This window comes from Polypterus senegalus, chromosome 17, assembly GCF_016835505.1.
Source record: "Polypterus senegalus isolate Bchr_013 chromosome 17, ASM1683550v1, whole genome shotgun sequence".
NCBI classification, from domain to species: domain Eukaryota; kingdom Metazoa; phylum Chordata; class Cladistia; order Polypteriformes; family Polypteridae; genus Polypterus; species Polypterus senegalus.
Window position 1 is genome coordinate 91408697 of NC_053170.1, and position 19826 is coordinate 91428522.

Below are 19826 nucleotides of genomic sequence, written 5' to 3' on the forward strand. Positions count from 1 at the left end.
TGTTGACAGAGGACAGAGTAGGAGGAGAAAGGTGAGGCAGCCATATCAGCCGAGCCCTTCTGTCTTACGCACACTTTACTGCTTTATGGCAATGGAGTTCTTTCAAAAATGTCTTCCGCTGAAAGACAGGTGTGGTTATTAAAACAAAGGTCTGTGACTGCCAAGAAAATTCTGGACAACCTGCACGAATGCCCATGCGGCTGATTCAGTGGGCTTCAGTTCCCTTTTGAACTCATCATCAAGCATCAGAGTTCATGGATATCAAGACCAACAAAAACGTCTTCCTTAGTCATCAACGTTTCTGTCCATCGACTTGACAAAATTTTCAAAGTAATGGTGAATCTAATGAATAAAATGTCCTGAAATGCAATGTAATGTTAAGGAAACAGTAAAACCGACTACCTACTGCAGCGTCAAGTCTAAGTTGTGTCTTTATGCTTAAGAGGCATACTGTATAAGAAAAATATTTTTTCTGCTAATTAAAAATAAATAATTTTTAAATAAAATTAATACTGACAAGGTAAACAACTCACAGCTGTTAGTAGCGTGTGGCATCCCCAGTAGAATTACCTGTCTTTATTAAAATGGTTATTCATCTTTGCTGTCCAGTCACCCTAGTTGTCCAGAACCTGGAACATCACAACTAAAAAAACGGGACGTGCTGGACGAAAACGGTTTTCAGATTTGCAGTCAGCAAGTGAAATTTGTTAAAGAATCCCAGTAGCAAAATGCTTGTTGACCAGTGTTATTATTATGGCACGTGGGGAAGATATGGGAGAGTGAATTTCCCGAGCTGACACAAAAAGATAATACATGTGACGTTTTAGTCCCACTTCAAGTTTTGTAACAACAAAGTGCCCAGAAACATATGTGACTCTTGCCATCCCAAGAAGTAAGAATATGCATTCTAGAATATAAATTCAGATTATTACGGGAGAAACTTACCATTTGATGGTGATGGCTGGGCACGTTGGCTTCTTGAAAAAATGAACTTAAGGCTGTCTATTGTAAGGGAAGACAAAAAAAAAAAAAAAAAACTGGTTAGGTTCAAAGAAGCAAAGTCTTTTGTTATTTTCAGTATTTACAGCTCAGGCTCATTCTTCTCATACTCTCTACTATCCAAATGCTGTAACAGAACAGCCCCATCTGTTTTAGTGGTTTTGGATCGAATATTACAAAATGACACTTTTTTAATAGGTTAGATTGTTGCGTTCTTTTCTGTAAATCTAAAGAAACTGAAGAATTAACCCTTTTCACACTCACATATATTGCTTGGTGGCGTCGACAGATGAAATCCCTTATAGTTATCCAAAACAATGGCTGCATTGTAAAACAGGGGCTTCTGTAGTGTCCCCCTGTATTCAAATTCAAAACAAAACTGACCCTTTCCAATTTTTCTTCATATTTTCCGATTGATGAAGCAAAGAGGAGAAAATGGGTCGAAGCCATCAAAACAGACAAAGGATCAAATTTTATTTTATAGCCTCAAATCTGATGCAAGCATAAAGTTTAAGGACAGCCTTTGGGTCAAATCTGTGCTGGATTTCTTAAGCTGGAACGACTCTGGTATCCTACTGATGTGGGAATCGGCTTTTGAGAGGGCTTGTCTTGGAGTTAATGTGCGAGAGTTGGAGGTAATGGAAAACTGCACACTGGGGTCTTCTCAGAACACCCCTATGAAAAACGGCACCTGCTCCTGCTAACATAACTGCAATGAGACGACATTGTTATTTAATGTCTAGCAATGTGAACTTTAAGTTTAAAAACACATATAATGTTTCATGGCAGGAACATAACCAATATGAAACAAACATGGAAAAACTTGAAACAAATCCTAAAATAAATATTGGCTAGGTAGTCTTGGATCAAAACATGGTTAGTTTCTAGGATTATAACTATATTGCAGTATAATAACGTCAATGAAAAACGGAAAGAGACCAGAAACTGTCACTATACTGGTAAAACAGAGTTAAACTTACTTTGGTAATAATATGGAAATACTTCAACAAAAAACGTATCGCCTTTGTCTACTTTTAAAGCTTTTGTTATAAAAACAATACTTTCTTTATCTCAAAAATTAAAATTTTGGAAGCCGAGGTGAAATAAACACAATGCATCGCTGACTAACTAAGAGGAAGTAAGTTTACCCAGCAAGTTGTGTGAAAAGGGTTAGTTCTTACATACACTTGCCGTCTGTAAAGTAAGCCAACAATAAATAAAAGGAAATGCAGGGCAAAAAGGCAGCATTTATACATAATATGTACGATAATAAACATTCAATAAAATAATAAATGAAATCAAAGCAGGGAGTCCAGACAAAGGAAGAATCCTGACAATCCCAATCATCACCAATACACGAGGTGATGCAGCATATACAGTAATCCCTCGCTACTTCGCGGTTCACTTTTTGCGGATTCACGACTTCGCGGGTTTTTAAATACAGTAGTAGTATTTCCTAGTCTAAGAACAACAAAACAAGTTCGGTGACTAGGTGCGTTGTAACACGGGACCATGATTGGTGCTTTGACTGATGCCCAGATCCCACAGCACCTCCCCTTGTCTCTCTGTCGCGGCCATTTAGCTTCAAGCTTTCTCACCAAGCAGTTTACTTTACACTGTACTGTGTGTGATTTTTTTTGTGGTTTCTTTGTGTTGAACTTCTCTTCAGTTTTCACCCCCTGCAATGGCTCCCAAACTTCCAAGGCTGGTGCTGAGCCTAAACGCCAACGAAGAATAAGGACGATCGCTGAGAAGGTGAAACTTCTGGATATGTTGAAGGAAGGGAGAACGTTCGCAGCTGTGGCTGCAGACTGGCTAAGGATCTGCAAGAGCGGTCACAGGAATGGGACGACGATATGGTTCGATCGGTCCAATTTTGCAACAAGGTCGACGACGTCATGACCGCCTACAAGCTGCTCTTCGACCGGAAAAAGAGGCAGCGGCAGCAACTGCCAATCACAATGTTTTTGCAGCCTCGCAAAAAAGAGCCAGTTCCTACTACTACTACGGATACACCTTCGGAAACCGTGGAAGAGGTGCCACAGGAAATGTTAGGTAGGTTCCTGTTGTTAATAGAGTAAAGGGTGGGTTGTAAACAGTACAGGGAGGGTTTAAAAACGTCCAAATACACATTAAATAATTAAATAAATATGGTGCTACTTTGCGTAAATTCAGTTATTGTGGCCGGCCTTGGAACCTATCTCCCGCGATAAACGAGGGATTACTGTACACTGTACTGTGTATAAAAGTCTTTGGCTACCCAAGGAAATCATTTTTTAAAAATCCTCTTACCATATCTACAGAGAAAGTACGTATCTGCTCATGAAACAGTATGCAATATTAAAACAAACACAAATAATCCCTGGGATGATAAAAAGTAACAAGGACACAGTGCATTTCCAAAATAAGGCAGTATTTTGTGGAGCCTTCCCCTCAAATTCAAAGCTAAAGCAATTCACCGTGGTGTATTTTTTCAGGCATCACTAGGATGCCACTAGGATACTTTGGATGCCGTTTGCTGTTTTTGTTGAGGTGAGGGCTCACGGGTGGCTGATCTAAAATCGTGAGTACTCCAAGTGCAGACTTCTGCTCCAAGTTGGCTCTTAATTATGTTTGGAGGTCACTATTGCGCTGAAAGATTAAGTTTTCCCAATAAGTTATTTTCCTGAACAATTCAAACATCATTAATCAAATCCAAGACCTCAACCATCATCACTGAATTCTGACCAGATGCCCTACGTTGTTGGCTGAAATGCACCCCAGACCACAACAAAGCGGACGCCATGCTTCACAAATTCAGTAGGCGAGCATCAGTTTACTTCTCATCAGCTCTTCTACGAACATACAGGCCTCATTGGGAACTAAGAATTTCTAGGATGGACTCGCTCCTGAAGACTTTGCAGAAGTGGTCGTCAGTCTATACTCTGTTTTAACTGCAATACAGTATATTTTGCTTGTTGCATTTCCACAAGAATAATTTCTTCAATACAACACACCCTACAGAGGCATTTCTTTAAAGACTCCTCTGCATTGTACCTTTGGTGCCAAATGCTGAGCAAGCACTTCACTGCTTTAGCTTCTGTCCCTTAAGGAAGTGATATTTAAGTAGTGCTCCTCAGGCACAGACAGTTTCTTGGGTCTTTTACTGTGCTTTCATCTTGACCAGTTTCTTCAAATATCTCTTAGGACAGGTTGAAAACCACACCATGAAAATCCAGTTAGGTGTGCTACTGCTAGTAGTGCTATATAGCCTTGTTGTTTAAAAAAATGTGTGTGTGTGTGTGAGAGAGATTTTAGGTCAAAGAACAATAGCTTAGCCATGTCCACCCTAGTATTTGTGGTTACTATCCAATAACTGCCATTTATTTTTTAAACTGTTTACTAGAACATTAAATTAATTATGTTCGCTCTTTGCATACAAGCAACCACTGAGGTGTCTCCAGGAGAGTTTTGGGAACCAAACCTGTATTGCCTAATCATTTCAGAAGATATCAATTTGTCTTTGAAGAAAAAAAAAAAAAGCCAGAATAAATCGGTGTTACTTTTCATTATTATCAATGTAGATTTTAGTGCTTTGATGAGCATATACTGTAATTCCTTACTGCCCAGCATTCTAGCTTGAAAAGGATCTTTGTATACTTTAAGACTTTTGCATGGTACTGTGTGCATGATGACTTGTTATCCTGTTCACTTGAGCTGCAAGGTACTGGCATTCCTGAAAATCAGGTCAGAGTTCAAAAATGGCCACCTTTTTATGAAATCCACATTTTCTTAGCAATCGGTCACCAGAAATAACCTTCAAAAAACACAACAGCCTGACATATTTCTTGAGAAAGCTGTTACATTTTGACCATTACTGAATCCAAAACTGAACTTTAGAAATGCCAGTACCTTGCAAACACAAGTGAACTTAACAGAACAAGTTTCAGCTCTGCTAATGGAATTATAAAAACTTCTCCATTAACCAGATAGCATTAACAATGATTAATTACGGATAAGCTACGGAAGCTGACCATTTAAATGCTGAAGGAATAGCTGTGGAAAATGGGGCTTTGCACTTCTATGTAAATCTATATATATCTAGATCTATCTATATTATAAAAAAAAAAAAAAATCCTGGGAGAGAAACGAGACATGATCTTATAAGATCATGGAAGACACTTAAAAGACCCGCGAGATGAAAGAGATTGATCACAGAGTGTCTCGCGGGGACCTTAAACACGAGACTTTGTGCCAAGAGATTGACCCAGGACCGTCTCATGGGGATGTAGAACATAAGATTCTTACAAGACACACCCTACTTACAAACAATATCAAATAAGACCACAGGCAGCAAAACACTCAGTCGTGTAAAGGCTTTATACACACACAGATCCTGGGCTCTCAGCGCATATAAAGCGTATAAGGACAATACGTTATAGATGAAACGTCAACGACTAAGCAAAGAAGAAAGAGCAGCATGAAGAAGAGAGACTCAAAAGCGATGGAGAGAAAAAAAATGCAAAAAAGATCTAGGTGCAAATTCAGAAGATAAAGAAAGTAATAATCAGCCCGGAACAAGTGGAACTGGAAAAAAAAAAAAGCACGTCCAATCAGGCTCAGAATTAAAAGACAAAGTAGAACTTCATAAAGACGTTCAAAAACGTTGGCGCTATAAACATGCAGAGCAGGTTAGAGATTATGAAAGCAGTGGAATTGAAAAGGCTCAAAAAATAAAGCTGGCGTGATACAAACGCAGAGAAAGTTAAAGACTATGCAAGCAGGAAAATTAGAAAGTATCAAAAAAAGAAAGTAAAGTTTGCAGTAGCGCAAACAAATGGAAATTACTCGAAAAAAGGGAAAATCATCACCACAGACCAGTTGTCATTGGAAAAAAAACAGGATAAAGCGAGGTCAGAAATAAAAGACAAAAAGCACAAAAAGTAAAAAAGTCATAAAGAGGTTAAAAAACAAGGGGGCCAGACACATGCAGAGCAGGTTAGAGATAATGAAAGCAGTGGAATTCAAATGACAAAAAAAAAAAAGTAGGCACGATACACATGCACAGCAAGATATAGAATATGAAAGCAGAAAAAAACAAAAGTGTCAAAAAAAAAAAAAGTAAAGATAGCATTAGCACAAACAAAGAGAAATTATTACTCGGAGAAATAACGAAAAGGCGAATAGAGATCAAATAAATGGACATAAGTGATATGTCAGAAGTATGTAAATATTGTAAGGCTTTGAAGTTTAAGGCCGGGAGTTAAACTTCACGCATGCTGCATCGGACGCTCCTGCTACACAAGCATTGTACTGTTTATACTTGCGCGTGTACTTTATGAAAATCCGGAGGAATCCACCAGGTGGCAGTGCGAGATATCATCACAGTGAGAACAGGTTTGGCTTCGCTGTGTTGGGAATTGCCTGGAACACCCATTAAATTCCAATGGCACCTTACCGCAATATCTCTAAAAAAAAGGATGTTTAATGATTAAATCCATCAATCCAGGGATTTGTCCATTCCAGCAAGCATTGGGCACGAGGCTGAAACAATCCCTGGACGGGCATCAGCTCATCGCAAGGTGAATACCAGCACTCACATACACTAACGTCACTTTAGTGTCACCAAATCTGCACATCTTTGAAAGGAAACCAGCAGGGAAACATGTAAACTCCAGGCAGAGAATACCAGCAATGTGACTCCCTACGAGACAGCAGTGCTACTGCTCCGCCACTGTGTCAACCCCATGTGTGTAATTATTAACAGTATTCATTATTTAAACAAAATTAAGGATTTATCTGTAAAACTTAACATACTTTAATACATTTCATCATGAAAGTGATATCAAGTATAAATCTTAGGATTCTAAATGTGCAGAGAGTTGGAATATTATACATTTAATATATTTTGTGTGGTGATTTATTGCTGTTTGCCGCTACTGTCAGGACCGAAAGAAAGCCCTAGTAAAAAAAAAAAAAAAAAGACGGCACAGAAGACGGTATGTGAGACTTTTAAAAATGTATCGTGTCGTTATAATCGGGAATATGCGACGCTTGAATATAAAAGCACCACGAATGCATTTGTATGTTGGCATTTTGCTTCACCACATCGAACCATTCATCAAACATCGAAGCACGCACATTGACCTTGTATGATCCGCAAAGCGGCTTTCTGTCACATGTAGACAGTAACCAGAAACTCTGACGTCACATTCCAACTTTTAGCACACTGCACCCCCCGACTTTTTGCTGGTACTGCAACTTGCATCACGTTAATTTCTGAGGACCAGCTCAAAGGATGCGTCAAATGAACACTGGGAACGCGTGGCAGCCATGATGCAGGCACATAGGCGTTCTAAGCGTGGAGTATAAATGAGCCCTAAGTCAGAGAAATTCAAAAATTGACCTTGCATGCATTTACTGGTTACTTTGCAAAAAAAAAATTACTAACTGCTGATGATGTAGATCATTTTGTCTGTGCTGAAATTCCAAACAGAGAAACCTATCCTGAATTATGGTACAAAGTCATTAAACACTTGTCTCACGGATCTCATTTAAAAGATTTAGCATGTTGGGACTCGACAGATTCCAAATATTGTTTTTAACGAAGTTCTGAAATAAAAGTGAAACCAACGAAATAGCAACAATTCAAAGAAAAAAAAATCTTAAAAGTGCGTATCCGGAAAACCAAACATGGGGGTTGGCGAGTGAAGCTCCGTCTGTCCACTTTTCATGGGAGAACTACTTAACAGATTTAGATCTGGTTTTTTTAAATATAATTTGCTTGAACATTCCAGTTGATTTTGCGACTTCTCTCATTGCACTAAGTATCATAGTTCACTTGCGGTACTGATTTATTTGCAAGAATCCGAGAGACACGCAGCAGGCCAAGGAGAGGGAGGCGAGGACCTCCTCACTCACACAAGAGCCTTGAGGTGTGTACCTTACCTCCGCTTAGCGAGTGAACGAGAGAACTACTTAATGGATTTAGATCAGGCTTTTTTCTAGAATTTTCTTGAACATTCCAGTTGATTTTGCAACTTCTCTCATCACGCTAAGAATCATAGTTCACTTGCAGGAGCAAAATTATCACGCTAATCCGAGACAGAGGCTGCGGGCCGAGGGGAGGGGGAAGCGTGACGTCAGGAGTAGGGAGCCGGGTGGGGACCTCATCACTGCCCTGTTTCACTACTACGTGGGCAGAGTCACAGGGGGCGGCTAGTAATAAATAAATCAGTCATTTCAAGCAGCCATTGCCATTAGAAACACTAGTAATATCTTGGCTGTATTTTTAAATTCACTTTAATGGTACCTTGATTAAAAAAAGTTATCAATTTCTACTAAAATCCATGAGCATTACTAACTGTGTCCAGACTTTTGACAGGTATTATTGCATATACAGTAGAACCCCGATTACCTGCAACCCAGTTAAGCGAGGTTCTACACTATCCAAGGCCAACCCGTAAGTGTAATTTCTTACAATTCATAAAATACTGTACCAAGCACATAAATACTATACTTGTAAAATAAGTGTGTGAATTTTTCTTTGTTTTTATATAATCCACTAAGGCATGAAGAGACTCTTAAAATAATACTGCACTAAATAATACATCCACAATTTTTAATCCAAAATGAGTGCAGCCATCCATTGTATCTAAGTTTTCAGTTATCCAAGGTAGCATTGGTCCACATTACCCCTCGGATAATCAGGATTTTAACTGTATACACACACACAAATGAAGAATGCAAGTTTAGTCATATCCTTTGACTCACGATGCTAAGTAGCCACTTAACCTACCCGCCTCCTTGCTTGTAAAAAAAAACAAACCTGCACTACAGCTTTGCATTTGTAAAACACCTGGAATGGTCTCATAAAAAGGCTTTATAAAAGGCACAATACTAAGGATGTTAATTGTTGTGTCTTTTAACTTGTGTCCTGCCTTGTACCTGATGCTTGCTGGGATATGCTCCAGTTTCACTGCAACGCTGCTCAGGATAAGCAGGTTTGCAGAAAAAGGGGCATGTTTTGCATTCACCTGCGTGGATATTTAGGTTTAATGCCACATCTTCACCTTCCATTGATCACTGGTTCGCATCAAGTTTATTCTCAGGTGTGCAGAAGGCAGCAAGATTCTTACTTGCATGTCTCCTCAGAAACAATGACAAAAATATAATTTCCCCAAAAGAGAAAACTGCATATGTAAATCCAGCATTACACAAGCCTAAATGTTGGTTTAATTTTTAGGTGCCATGCATTTAATCTAATGTTTCACCATAAGTGTATTTACTTGTAGCAAGTTTTTGTTTGATGGTTGTGTTTTTTATGTTACGTCATGGTCTCTCTGTAAAACCTGACAATCCAGATTTCCCTCTTGGGACAGTAAAACCGAACTGATCATATACACAGTCACAATTTGGTTCTGATGTTATCTTTCCACAAGGTATAACCAGATCCTAGTATAACTGTCTCTCTTTCGAGTGATCTATCAATATCCTACCACATAGGGCTATTCCAGCAAACATTAACCTCGTTATGCTACGCCTGGTCATTCCAAATGGTATGCGGCGGTGCAAAAACGAAAAAAAAACCTATTGATCATTGTGGGCTTTCCTACAACAACCATATATCCATTTTCTAACACCGCACGTTTATCCCAGCAAGTATCCCGCGCTAGGCAGTAACATTTCCTGGACAGGACGACAGCCTATAGCTGGGTAAACTCACAGGAAGCAAATGAAACAAAATGGGTTGGTCGGTATGTATGACTAAACGTTAAAGGCGAGCGAAATCTTGCTTCTGATACTCTCAAGTCACGGTTCCGTGCCTCCGGCATCTTCCCATGCAGCCCTTCACCAGACTCCGAGCCGAGATTTTTCGGCACTCTGCGCTTGCGCTGGTTAAACCAGTTGGCTCAAACTCGCGCACTAGGCGCAGCCAGGCAAGGTGTAGACACGCCTTTCATGCTGTGACGCAAGCTTCGGACACGTGCAGGACACATGCGCAGTAGCGGACGCTAGCCGAAACAAAAGACGCGTTTGTGCCAGGAGCTCGGGCTCAGAAAAACAGGAAAAGTGAACGTTAAGTTCACATGATAAAATACAATGAAAGATGGACGACTGCAAATCGGCCGAGAAGTTAAAGAGTTGACTAGGTTGATGAAAAATGCAAGCGCGACATAATCTAATGAAACAAGGACATTGATCTTGACACCCTCGAAGCTTGTTTGGCAACGCACCGTTTGGGAAAAAAAAGCGTCAGCAGACCTGTCGTGTGGTAAAAAGGAGCTACTATGGGGAAACCACCCGCCAATACATCGCCCCGTCAGTTTAAATTAGCCGAAACGTGTGTCCTTGGCGGTCGTTTGTACTTTTCGCACTAACGCCTTTCTTCAGTAAGTCGTGATAACTGCATATTCAGTTATTGCGAAAGAACCCAATGTTCCCATCCATAACAAAACTCAAGTCACACTTCCTTCTTTACGCTCAGTGCTCACCACAACAGAAACTGACAAAAAAATGAAAGGTCAAGGTATTGCCCAATTGTCAAGGTTACCACTAAAGGAACCCTTAATTGAAAAAAGGCACAAGAACAAAAATGTGCCACCCAGCACTTTAAGAGCAGCTCTCACTTCTTATTTTCACAGATGATAAATTTTCCCAGCAGTACTATCACGGGCTTACCATCTTGTGATTTGAAGCGTAGTATACTGTTACTAAAAAAAAAAAAAGTTCACAAGTACAATGCAACAGTGACTTTTTTTAGCAGCTTTAAGAAAATTAGTGTGTAACATTTAACCATTTTGGTAAAAACTTGCAGCACAATGTGCTATTGAAATTTTAAAACATGCCAACGTTAAGTCTTCAGAAAAGAACATACATACACACTATATATATATATATATATATATATATATATACACACACACACACACACAGTATATTCAGAATGTACCATTTGTAATGAATAAGTTAAACTAAAAACCCAAGTGTCATTTCCAGAGCTGCTTCCACCCTTAAGTTTGATGTTACGGTGACAAGGCTGTTCTCCCAGTGTCTCTGTAATCTAAAAATAAGGTTAAGAAAACGGACAGATGAATGCCAGTCATCAAATGGCTGTGTGGGACTGGCGTCGTATCCAGGTTGACCCCTGACTGAGATGATCCTAAGTTACCCATGACCCTGTAATGTGATAAGGAGTGTCAATCTGGATGGATGGAATAAACAAATTGAAACAATTTGTGTCCTGCCCAGAACTGAGTCATTCCCTTGGTAGCAATTGAATGGATATGTAAATGAACTGAAATAAGCAAAGGGAATTTATTGGTAATACCCAAAGCGGGTTCCTGCCCAGTGATACCAGGATAGGCTTCAGTTTCTAAACTATTAATGGAAATGGTCAGATTAGAAAATGGATGAATTAAATTTTACAGGCTTAATTAATATTTTACATGATGCGGACACCTTCATCCAAGGTGACTTCCCAAACTGGGATGTAATAAAATACTAGATATTTTACAACTAGAGAGTGACACACTGTGACTTTATTAGGGTCATAGAATGAGGTTGGGGCAGGAACACAGATTTAAAACCCAGTGCTTTAGCCACTAACCATGTTGCTTGCAATACTGTTTAGATCAAAATTTAAACATGTATTTTTAATATAATTTTTATGCAGACTTTTTTGACTTTTAACAATTTGAGAACACTGCAGTGTGTGGCTTTCTTTTAAAACTGCAATTCTGTATTTGTGTGAACAAAGTGTTTAAAATATAGCATGAAAGACAGTAAGGAATGCATCAGTGGTATGTGACAAACATGTAGGACTATGCATGGGTCAGCATTTCTACAGGACAAGACCACCTTTGATCTTCAAGGATCAAGGGGTTATCTTGTTTTAATTTGGAACTGTTCATTACTTGATTAAAGATTTGTACAGGGAGCATGCCTTTTATCATAATCATTTTTAATTGCTTAGTGATTAGATAAAAAAGCATATAATATTAATACTATTACTTTTACTCTGTGACACACTAACAGTCAAGATTTTTAGGCAGCAAACTTTTCAGCAGATGTGTGTGGAGAAACGCGTCTGGATCTCCTTTATAGTGCCTCACTGGGACTGCCCAGTCAAAAGGTTACTTTCTTTTTTGTCACTGGGGTGTATTTTAGAGTAGGGTTTGTTGTTTCTCATAAAAAGAAAAAATTACTTATTTATTGACAACTTCAGTTAAAAGGCAAATTCTACCCTGGGGACAAATAAAGTTCTAACTATTCATCTAAATCAGCTTGCCATTACAGGGACAACAACATCCAATTTTTAAAAAGTGCAAAAAACAGACTCATGGCTTTACTGCCACTTACCCAATTTACAGCATTTTTTGGAAATATGGAAGCCTTGTGCCCGATGCTTGCTGGGCCAGGCTCCAGCTTCCCTGTGACCTTGCTCTGGATAAGTAAATTAGGAAAATGGAGGGATGGAAGGATACATTTATCGACTGGTTGTTGTGATTGAGGAAAGAAATCGCATCTTGCCTGAGGAAGGGACCGGATTTACCTCGAAAGCTTGCATTTCGTAATCTTTTTAGTTGGCCAATAAAGGATGTCATTTTGCTTGACTTCTCGTTGGATAAATAAGCCAAATACATTCCAGAATATTCTCACCTTGGAACTTTGCATTATAGCAAACAGCAGGCCACTGACAAAAGCTCCTCATCAAGTATTAGGATTTCATATATTCAGATATGGGATGGACTGGTTTCCCGTCCAGTGCCAACAGGCTCCAGCTTCCCTGTGATCCTGCTCTGGATAATGGATGGACAGATGAATTTATCAACTGGCTGTTGTGCTTTTTAAATACATAAGCTAAAAACATTCCAGGAGATTCTTGCCTTATCATGTAATTTCAAACCCGCCTATTCCAGACCAAGGTTGACTTGAAGAAAGACATTGGAACAGCTCGGCTATTAGTTATCAAATGAGCCAAATGGAATGAGTGGTCTCCACTTGTTTGATACATTTCTTATGTTCTAATGAAACTTTGTGTTCTACTTAAGGGGAGGCCTCTCACAGGAACTCCTTGTCAGTCTCTTAATCCTTTTATGAATTGGTATTTCATATAGCGCCTCCCGTTGCAATGTACCCCTAAAAGAAGTGTGTTCGTTTGTATCATCCACTACCAAACGGATGACAGCCAGAGCCAACGTCTCTTTTCCACAAGTTCTCTTGTGCACAAGCATCGGGCACAAGTTCTCTTGTGGAAAATATTTACAATTGGTGTAATATGGCTACAGATTTCAAGATTATTACCATTGCGAGGATGTCGTCGACTTCGGTCTTTCTTACCAAGGTACAGTTACAAGATCCGGTTTTCTGCAAATGAAGTTGACTTGAGAGTATCAGATATCAACAAACCCCCCCCCACCCCCATCATCATCATAAAGTGTCAAGAATTTCAAACCCTGTAGAACAGTGGTAGCCGCATGATGAAACCATCAGCCGAATACAGGAAGCCATACCATGTACACAGTCGGAAGTGTAGCGCCATGCGAGGAGCCAACCACCCTCAGGCACTTAAAAGTATACAGACCAACATTTCTTCAACGCAACTTACCGAATAAAACATTAAATTCAATTTAATTAAAAGTGACCTCCAAACTCTACAACTACCCAGTTTAATCCCTACTTGTATATGTCCAGCACCTATCACGGAGTATTCTAGAAGAACGAAACACGGCCAGTTGTGTAATAAATTATTGAGTAGTGCAGGCGCTATATATATATATATATATATATATATATATATATATATATATATATATACACACATACATACATACATAAGGTGATGTGGGGGCGCAGGCAGCAACTGCTTCTCATATCCGGTATCTGACACCCCCCCGCAACACAACATAACATAACATACAGTACCTCGAACTGCCAGTGGGCCGCCTGTAAGAGCTGTTTCGCCTGGTCCGCCGCGCACCCGGCCGTCAACACGAACTGATTAATCATCACTTGATGCCGTAGCTCATCCATATTCACCGACATAATCGCTGTGTGCTGGGAACCTCAATTAAATAATATACACGATGGCTCGCGAAGCAGCGAGGGTAGCGCCGCCACTTCGTACAGATTCACGGCCAGAACAAAAATATTTGTCAGCGTCACCACCAACAACACAGCCAGCTGTAGCCTCTGATTGGCTACAAACCGACAGGGGAGCGTTACATTAGCCTCGATTCCAGAGCGAACATTGGCTTCCTGTGGAACTCAAATGTTGAAACTCTTAGCTGCAATTGGATGCCTGCGTGTCCTGCTATTGGAGCCAAGCGATTTGAAGTGCACTGATTACTCAGCGATTGGTTGAAATCTTTTTTCCCCGCCTTCCCCCTGCCGTCATTTGTCAAAATGGTTTGTTTGTAGTCAGATTTCCACGCTTGGATTGGGCAATCCGGGTTCTCTTGTCACGAGATATTTTTTTATTGGCCACTTTCTATTATTTACATTGCTGGTCTGAAGGTGGTGTGTTTTGATTGGTACAGTCGTATTGTTTTCTTCACATCTTTAAGTGAAGCGAGGGCTAGTGGGCGGGGTTACGACTACGACTGGGAGCCATTCATATTTTCTTCATGAAGGGCGGGTGCCGCTGCATATGTCAACAATGCCGTAAGAGACAAACCCGGATTAAAAAAATATTTATATATATTGATATGTACTTGGGGCCAACATTCCGTGTACTACACGCGACATAGATATCCGAGTGCGTGGTGTTTCCGGCTTTACTACAGCCTAAAACGAAGCATAGGTCCGGAAGCATTTAGCCTTGTCGATTCTGGGCGGATACCTGAACATGCGTCCCCAAAGCCCGACACGGCGTTTGGTATTATCTATTAACTACATGAGATGTCCTGTTTAATGACTTTGTAGTTGCATGGCATACCGAATGGTAGAAAGAGGTGTTAATGTTACGCTCACCTTCATATTATCATTTTGTGCAGCAGGATGGTTGGGGTGCTGTGGTTTGAGACTATAATAGATTATATAAAGTGCTAAAGTTTAAATGTTAAGTTACCGATTTATTGTTATTATTTAAGCCTAAATACGATAATGATCATTAATCGGATAAATCAGATTGAGTACCTGTAAGAGACGTTCGCAGGTAATGAAACGGCTCGTGTCGTGTCTTGATACACTATATATAACGAGGCACTTCCAATGGAAATGGTAACTGACTTTTCGCAAACAGTAGGTACAGTCTCTCCTACTAGAATTTCATGATTCTACAGTATGGTGGAATCTTTCAAATTCTCGGTCTCAATTATCAAAAACACTCTAATCTGGTACATTAACATAACCTTCCTTACTAACAAGGCTCAGCAGGGGTTGCAAAAGCAATTAAATCATTTCCACCCCGTCGTCGTGCAGTTTTACAATGCCATAATTTTGTAGTAGTAGGGTGTTGTACAGCGTTAGCCATTATGGACGGAATGAGAAATCAAGCAAAATGAAACCTTTTATTGGCTGAAAAAAAAAAGATTGCACTATGCAAGCTTTCAAGGCAGTTCAGGATTACATCTTGCCTGAAGAAGGGGCCCGAGTTTCCTAAAAAGCTTGAATATTGCAAATGAAAGCCAATGAAAGGTGTCATTTGCTTGACTTCTCATTAAAGCCGTAATTGAAAGTGTGATCACATTCTGCATTGGTGTCTGGTCTGGTTCAGCAACAGTCCACCGCAGAAGTAAATTGCAGTGCGTTGTGAGGTCTGGAGATACAATCATTGGCTGTGCTCTTCCATCTTTGGTAGACCTTTATGCATGCAGTGCCACTAATTGTGTCAAAAGGATCACCGCCAACTTATCCCACTAGGGTCATCATCTGTTCTTAAAACTCTCCTCTGGTAAACACTTTTAGGACATTTAAAAGTAAAACTAGCAGACATCTAAAAAGTTTCTCTTACTCTGAGCCATTGTTCTTACAAATCAGTAATTTAGCCTGTCTTCCTCACTTATTAATGTGTTTTCTAATATACTGTGTAAAGGTGTGTATATACAGTATATGGCCGTGTGTGCATGTGCATACACGCTATGCACACATGCCTTCACTTACACATCTCCTTTATAGTCACACTATTCCTCAACTGTTTATTATATATATTGCTTAACTTCCATTATTTGTTTGTAATATGTTATTCCGATTTATGTAAAATTCTACAAAGAACTTTGGACATCTACTTGGATGCAACATTATTGTCTCGCAGGCAAAGTACAAACACAATTTATAGAGGCAAACAAAATGTGCTATTGCGTTGTAAATTTACCATTCCATTTGCTAAGCCCACTTAATCCTGAGCAGGGTTGTAGGGTGTTGGAGCCCATCCCGGCAAACACAAGGCAGGAACAATCCTCTGGGCAGGGCCCTGTCCAACATAAGGGAACATTGAGCTTAATTTATAAGTTTGAGAAAAATTTCTGATTGCAAAAACCTGTTGGGAAAAAAAAAAATGTTTATTCCCATTAATCTCCTTGGTGTTAAACCTGTCTCAGGCTTAGAACGCTATGTGAATACAGTGAACCCGAGTCAGACTCGGGGTGACTTTTCATAATCTGCTTTACAGTGTTATGCCCGACTAACTCTCAGGACAGTATTCTGCTGCCATTTCATGGGTGAAATAAATTCATGCTTTACAAAATCATGAATATTTCTATACGGTAACTCATGAATATTTGTGGGAAAGAGTCTTCATCCAGAAACACAGTGGCAAACTAAAAGCTGTAAAGCCAGTTTTAGAACAAACAAGAAACTGAACCATTGCTTGAATTGAGCGATAGTGATGAATATGTGAATTGGTCATCAGGCGTTAACACGGACAGTGAAACAGACACCTGTTCAGTAGATTCCGACCCTCCAAGTTTCAGTGATGTTCATGTTTGGTGTCAACTTAATACTGCTGACAATCCTGATGTCTGTTGATTGCGATTATCTGGACTGTTTATGATTTGTCAATGATAGTCTGATGAATTCCTTATGTTCTAATGAAACTTTGTGTTCTACTTAAGGGGAGGCCTCTCACAGGAACTCCTTGAGTTTATTAATCCCTGAGGGGACATTTCCACTGACCTTTGGGTGGGTTAGAGTGCAGGGTCAGCCATTGTACATCACCCCTGGAGCAGTTTTGAGTTTGCTCAAGGTTATGCTGAGCAGTAGTGATGGGAAAATGAAGCCTCGTGTAGCTTTGAGGCTTTCTTTCTATTTGTGCCAAAAACGATTTGAAACTTTGAAGCCTCAGCCCCAGTATGAACAGTGACATCTGGTGGTTAACTGAGATCAGTGCAAGCTCTCAAGAGCGCAAGTGAAGCAGCACTCACTGTTTTAGTCTCTTGTCTCCAGTAAAAGGTCACAAAAGTCTGTGTTCATTTTACTCTGCTAAGTTCCTTGTCCATTTATAGTATTTAACTTCTGAATGCCCTTTTTCCGCTGTTAGTCGCCACCTGTCATCAAATCTCTCTCTCCTCACAACCCAACAATGTTAAATGAGAATGATGCATTTTATATAGGCTACCTGTTAATTTAGCGCCAAAGCTGTCAAACCAATAAAGTGCGCTGTGAAGCACTGATGACGTTCGAAGCTTCAAACGTCATGGGTCACGTGACAGCGGTGTTTTGACCAAAGCTCCGATCCAATGATTCGACTCACTACGCTTCAGATTGACTGACACAAGCTTCAACGCTTCGGTATCATTTTCCCATCTCTAATGAGCAGTGTCATAAAAGTCACAGTCGCTGGCAACCTGTTACTGCAGATGGCATGTGAGCGTTTCTCAGTCTCCTGATACTACAGGGCCGGGTTTGCAAACCAGCCCAGAGATGGTAGTGGTTCACAAATCATTTTTGGTGAAGTTATGAGCGAGTGTCGTTATTTTACTCGTTATGAAAAACCCACATTTCAGTAGTAATGATGACTATGATGAAGCCAATCACCCAGCACTGAACCTGTACAAACTGTGGGATGTGTATCAGGTGTATGCAGAAGGTAGAAGTTCCTGATCGTGATGTATGTATTGTTGAAGCTGTCATGGGTTACAAGGGGAGACTGTCGTGGATACAGTACATGGCATCCAAACAGGCACCATTTGGTATCAAGTTCTACATGCTGTGTGACGTAAGCTCTGGATACATCTGGAACTCGATACTTTACACCAGTAGAGGGACCAAGTGGGATGGCAAGTACATTCAATATGGCATCGCTACATCATCTGTACTATCACTGGCAGACTCTTTGCCTGACGGAGGTTATTGTATATATTGTATATTGTTTTTATACCTCACCTGAACTGCTTGAGATTTCAAAGTAAAACCGATGCATTATGGGACTGTACGATCAAATTGATGTAATGTGCCTGGTGACTCCGGTTGCATGAAGGCATCAAGCTCCAACATGGTGCAGTAGCTGTGTAACAAAATGACAAAGTGATTGCAATCAATTGGAAGGAAAAGAATAATGCCTGCCTTCTAAGCACAGTTCACAATGCAGCAACTGTCAGTGTTCATGCCAGGGAAATGGCGGAGTGGCTCTGAGGCGAGGGATCTGCACTGGCAAATCGGAAGGTTGCCGGTTCAAATCCCACAAATGCCAAAAAGGGACTCTGCTCTGTTGGGCCCTTGAGCAAGGCCCTTAACCTGCAATTGTTGAGCGCTTTGAGTAGTGAGAAAAGTGCTATATAAATGCAAATAATTATTATTTTATTATTAAAGAATTATTATTAAATGTGGAAGTCACTAAGCCTTGTGCTATGGTAGCCTATGATAACATAAGGGGTGCAGGACTGTGACTATGTTAACGTAACAGAAACATGTAAATACTAAAATAACTAATAACATTTTTTGCTGTTGAAAAAAATTCAATACACTTGGCTTGTTCTTCCAGGGGTAACCATAATGCAAAGGAGGCTACACTGCAGTTGCACACCTGACAGAATTCAATCTAGCAATCTAACAGACGGTTCATTTTATATGGTTTGGGACTGATATGTTCGCTTCACTGTATGCAATTTCCTTATTCTATCCATCCATCCATCCTCTTCCGCTTATTCGGGGTCGGGTCGCGGGGGCAGCAGCTTAAGCAGAGAGGCCCAGACTTCCCTCTCCCCGGCCACTTCTTCCAGGAGAATCCCAAGGCGTTCCCAGGCCAGCCGGGAGACATTGTCCCTCCAGCGTGTCCTGGGTCTACCCCGGGGCCTCCTCCCGGTTGGACGTGCCCGGAACACCTCACCAGGGAGGCGTCCAGAAGGCATCCTGATCAGATGCCTGAGCTACCTCATCTGACTCCTCTCAATGCTGAGGAGTAGCGGCTATACTCTGAGGCCCTCCCAGATGACTGAGCTTCTCACCCTATCTTTAAGGTATCTTTATCCCCTCCTTGGGCCGTCACCTTATCGTGGTGGATGGGTTTGCGTGTCCCAATGATCCTAGGAGCTATGTTGACCGGGGTTTTATGCCCCTGGTAGGGTCACCCAAGGCAAACTGGTCCTAGGTGAGGGATGAGACAAAGAGCGGTTCAACAAACCTCCAATGAAGAGCAAAAACTTTGGACAACGTTTTCCCTTGCCAAGACGCGGGTCACCGGATGGCGAGCGCCTGGTGGCCAGGCCTGCACCCATGGGGCTCGGCCGGGCACAGCCCAAAGAGGTAACGTGGGTCCTCCTTCCCATGGGCTTACCACCTATGGGAGGGGCCAAGGAGGTTGGGTGGTGGCCGAAGGCGGGGACCTTGGCGGTCTGATCCTCGGATACAGAAACTGGCTCTTGGGACGTGGAATGTCACCTCTATCAAGGGGAAGGAGCCTGAGCTAG

The 19826-nt window shown here is 40.7% G+C and overlaps 1 protein-coding gene across 2 annotated transcripts in view; it reads right to left on the reverse strand.

The window, feature by feature from the left end:
- ubald2 (UBA-like domain containing 2) overlaps positions 1-14161 on the reverse strand; it is a 31123-nt gene extending 16962 nt beyond the window's left edge. The window contains exons 1-2 of one of the 2 annotated variants that reach the window (XM_039739964.1): positions 13906-14157; positions 946-1002 (exon numbers count right to left, since the gene is read on the reverse strand). In XM_039739964.1, the coding sequence (XP_039595898.1) occupies positions 946-1002; positions 13906-14025 (177 nt within the window). In that variant the 5' untranslated portion in view covers positions 14026-14157. Of the gene's footprint in view, positions 1-945; positions 1003-13905 lie in introns of both variants that reach the window. The other variant, XM_039739965.1, reaches the window with a different exon arrangement.
- Positions 14162-19826: the final 5665 nt, after the last annotated feature.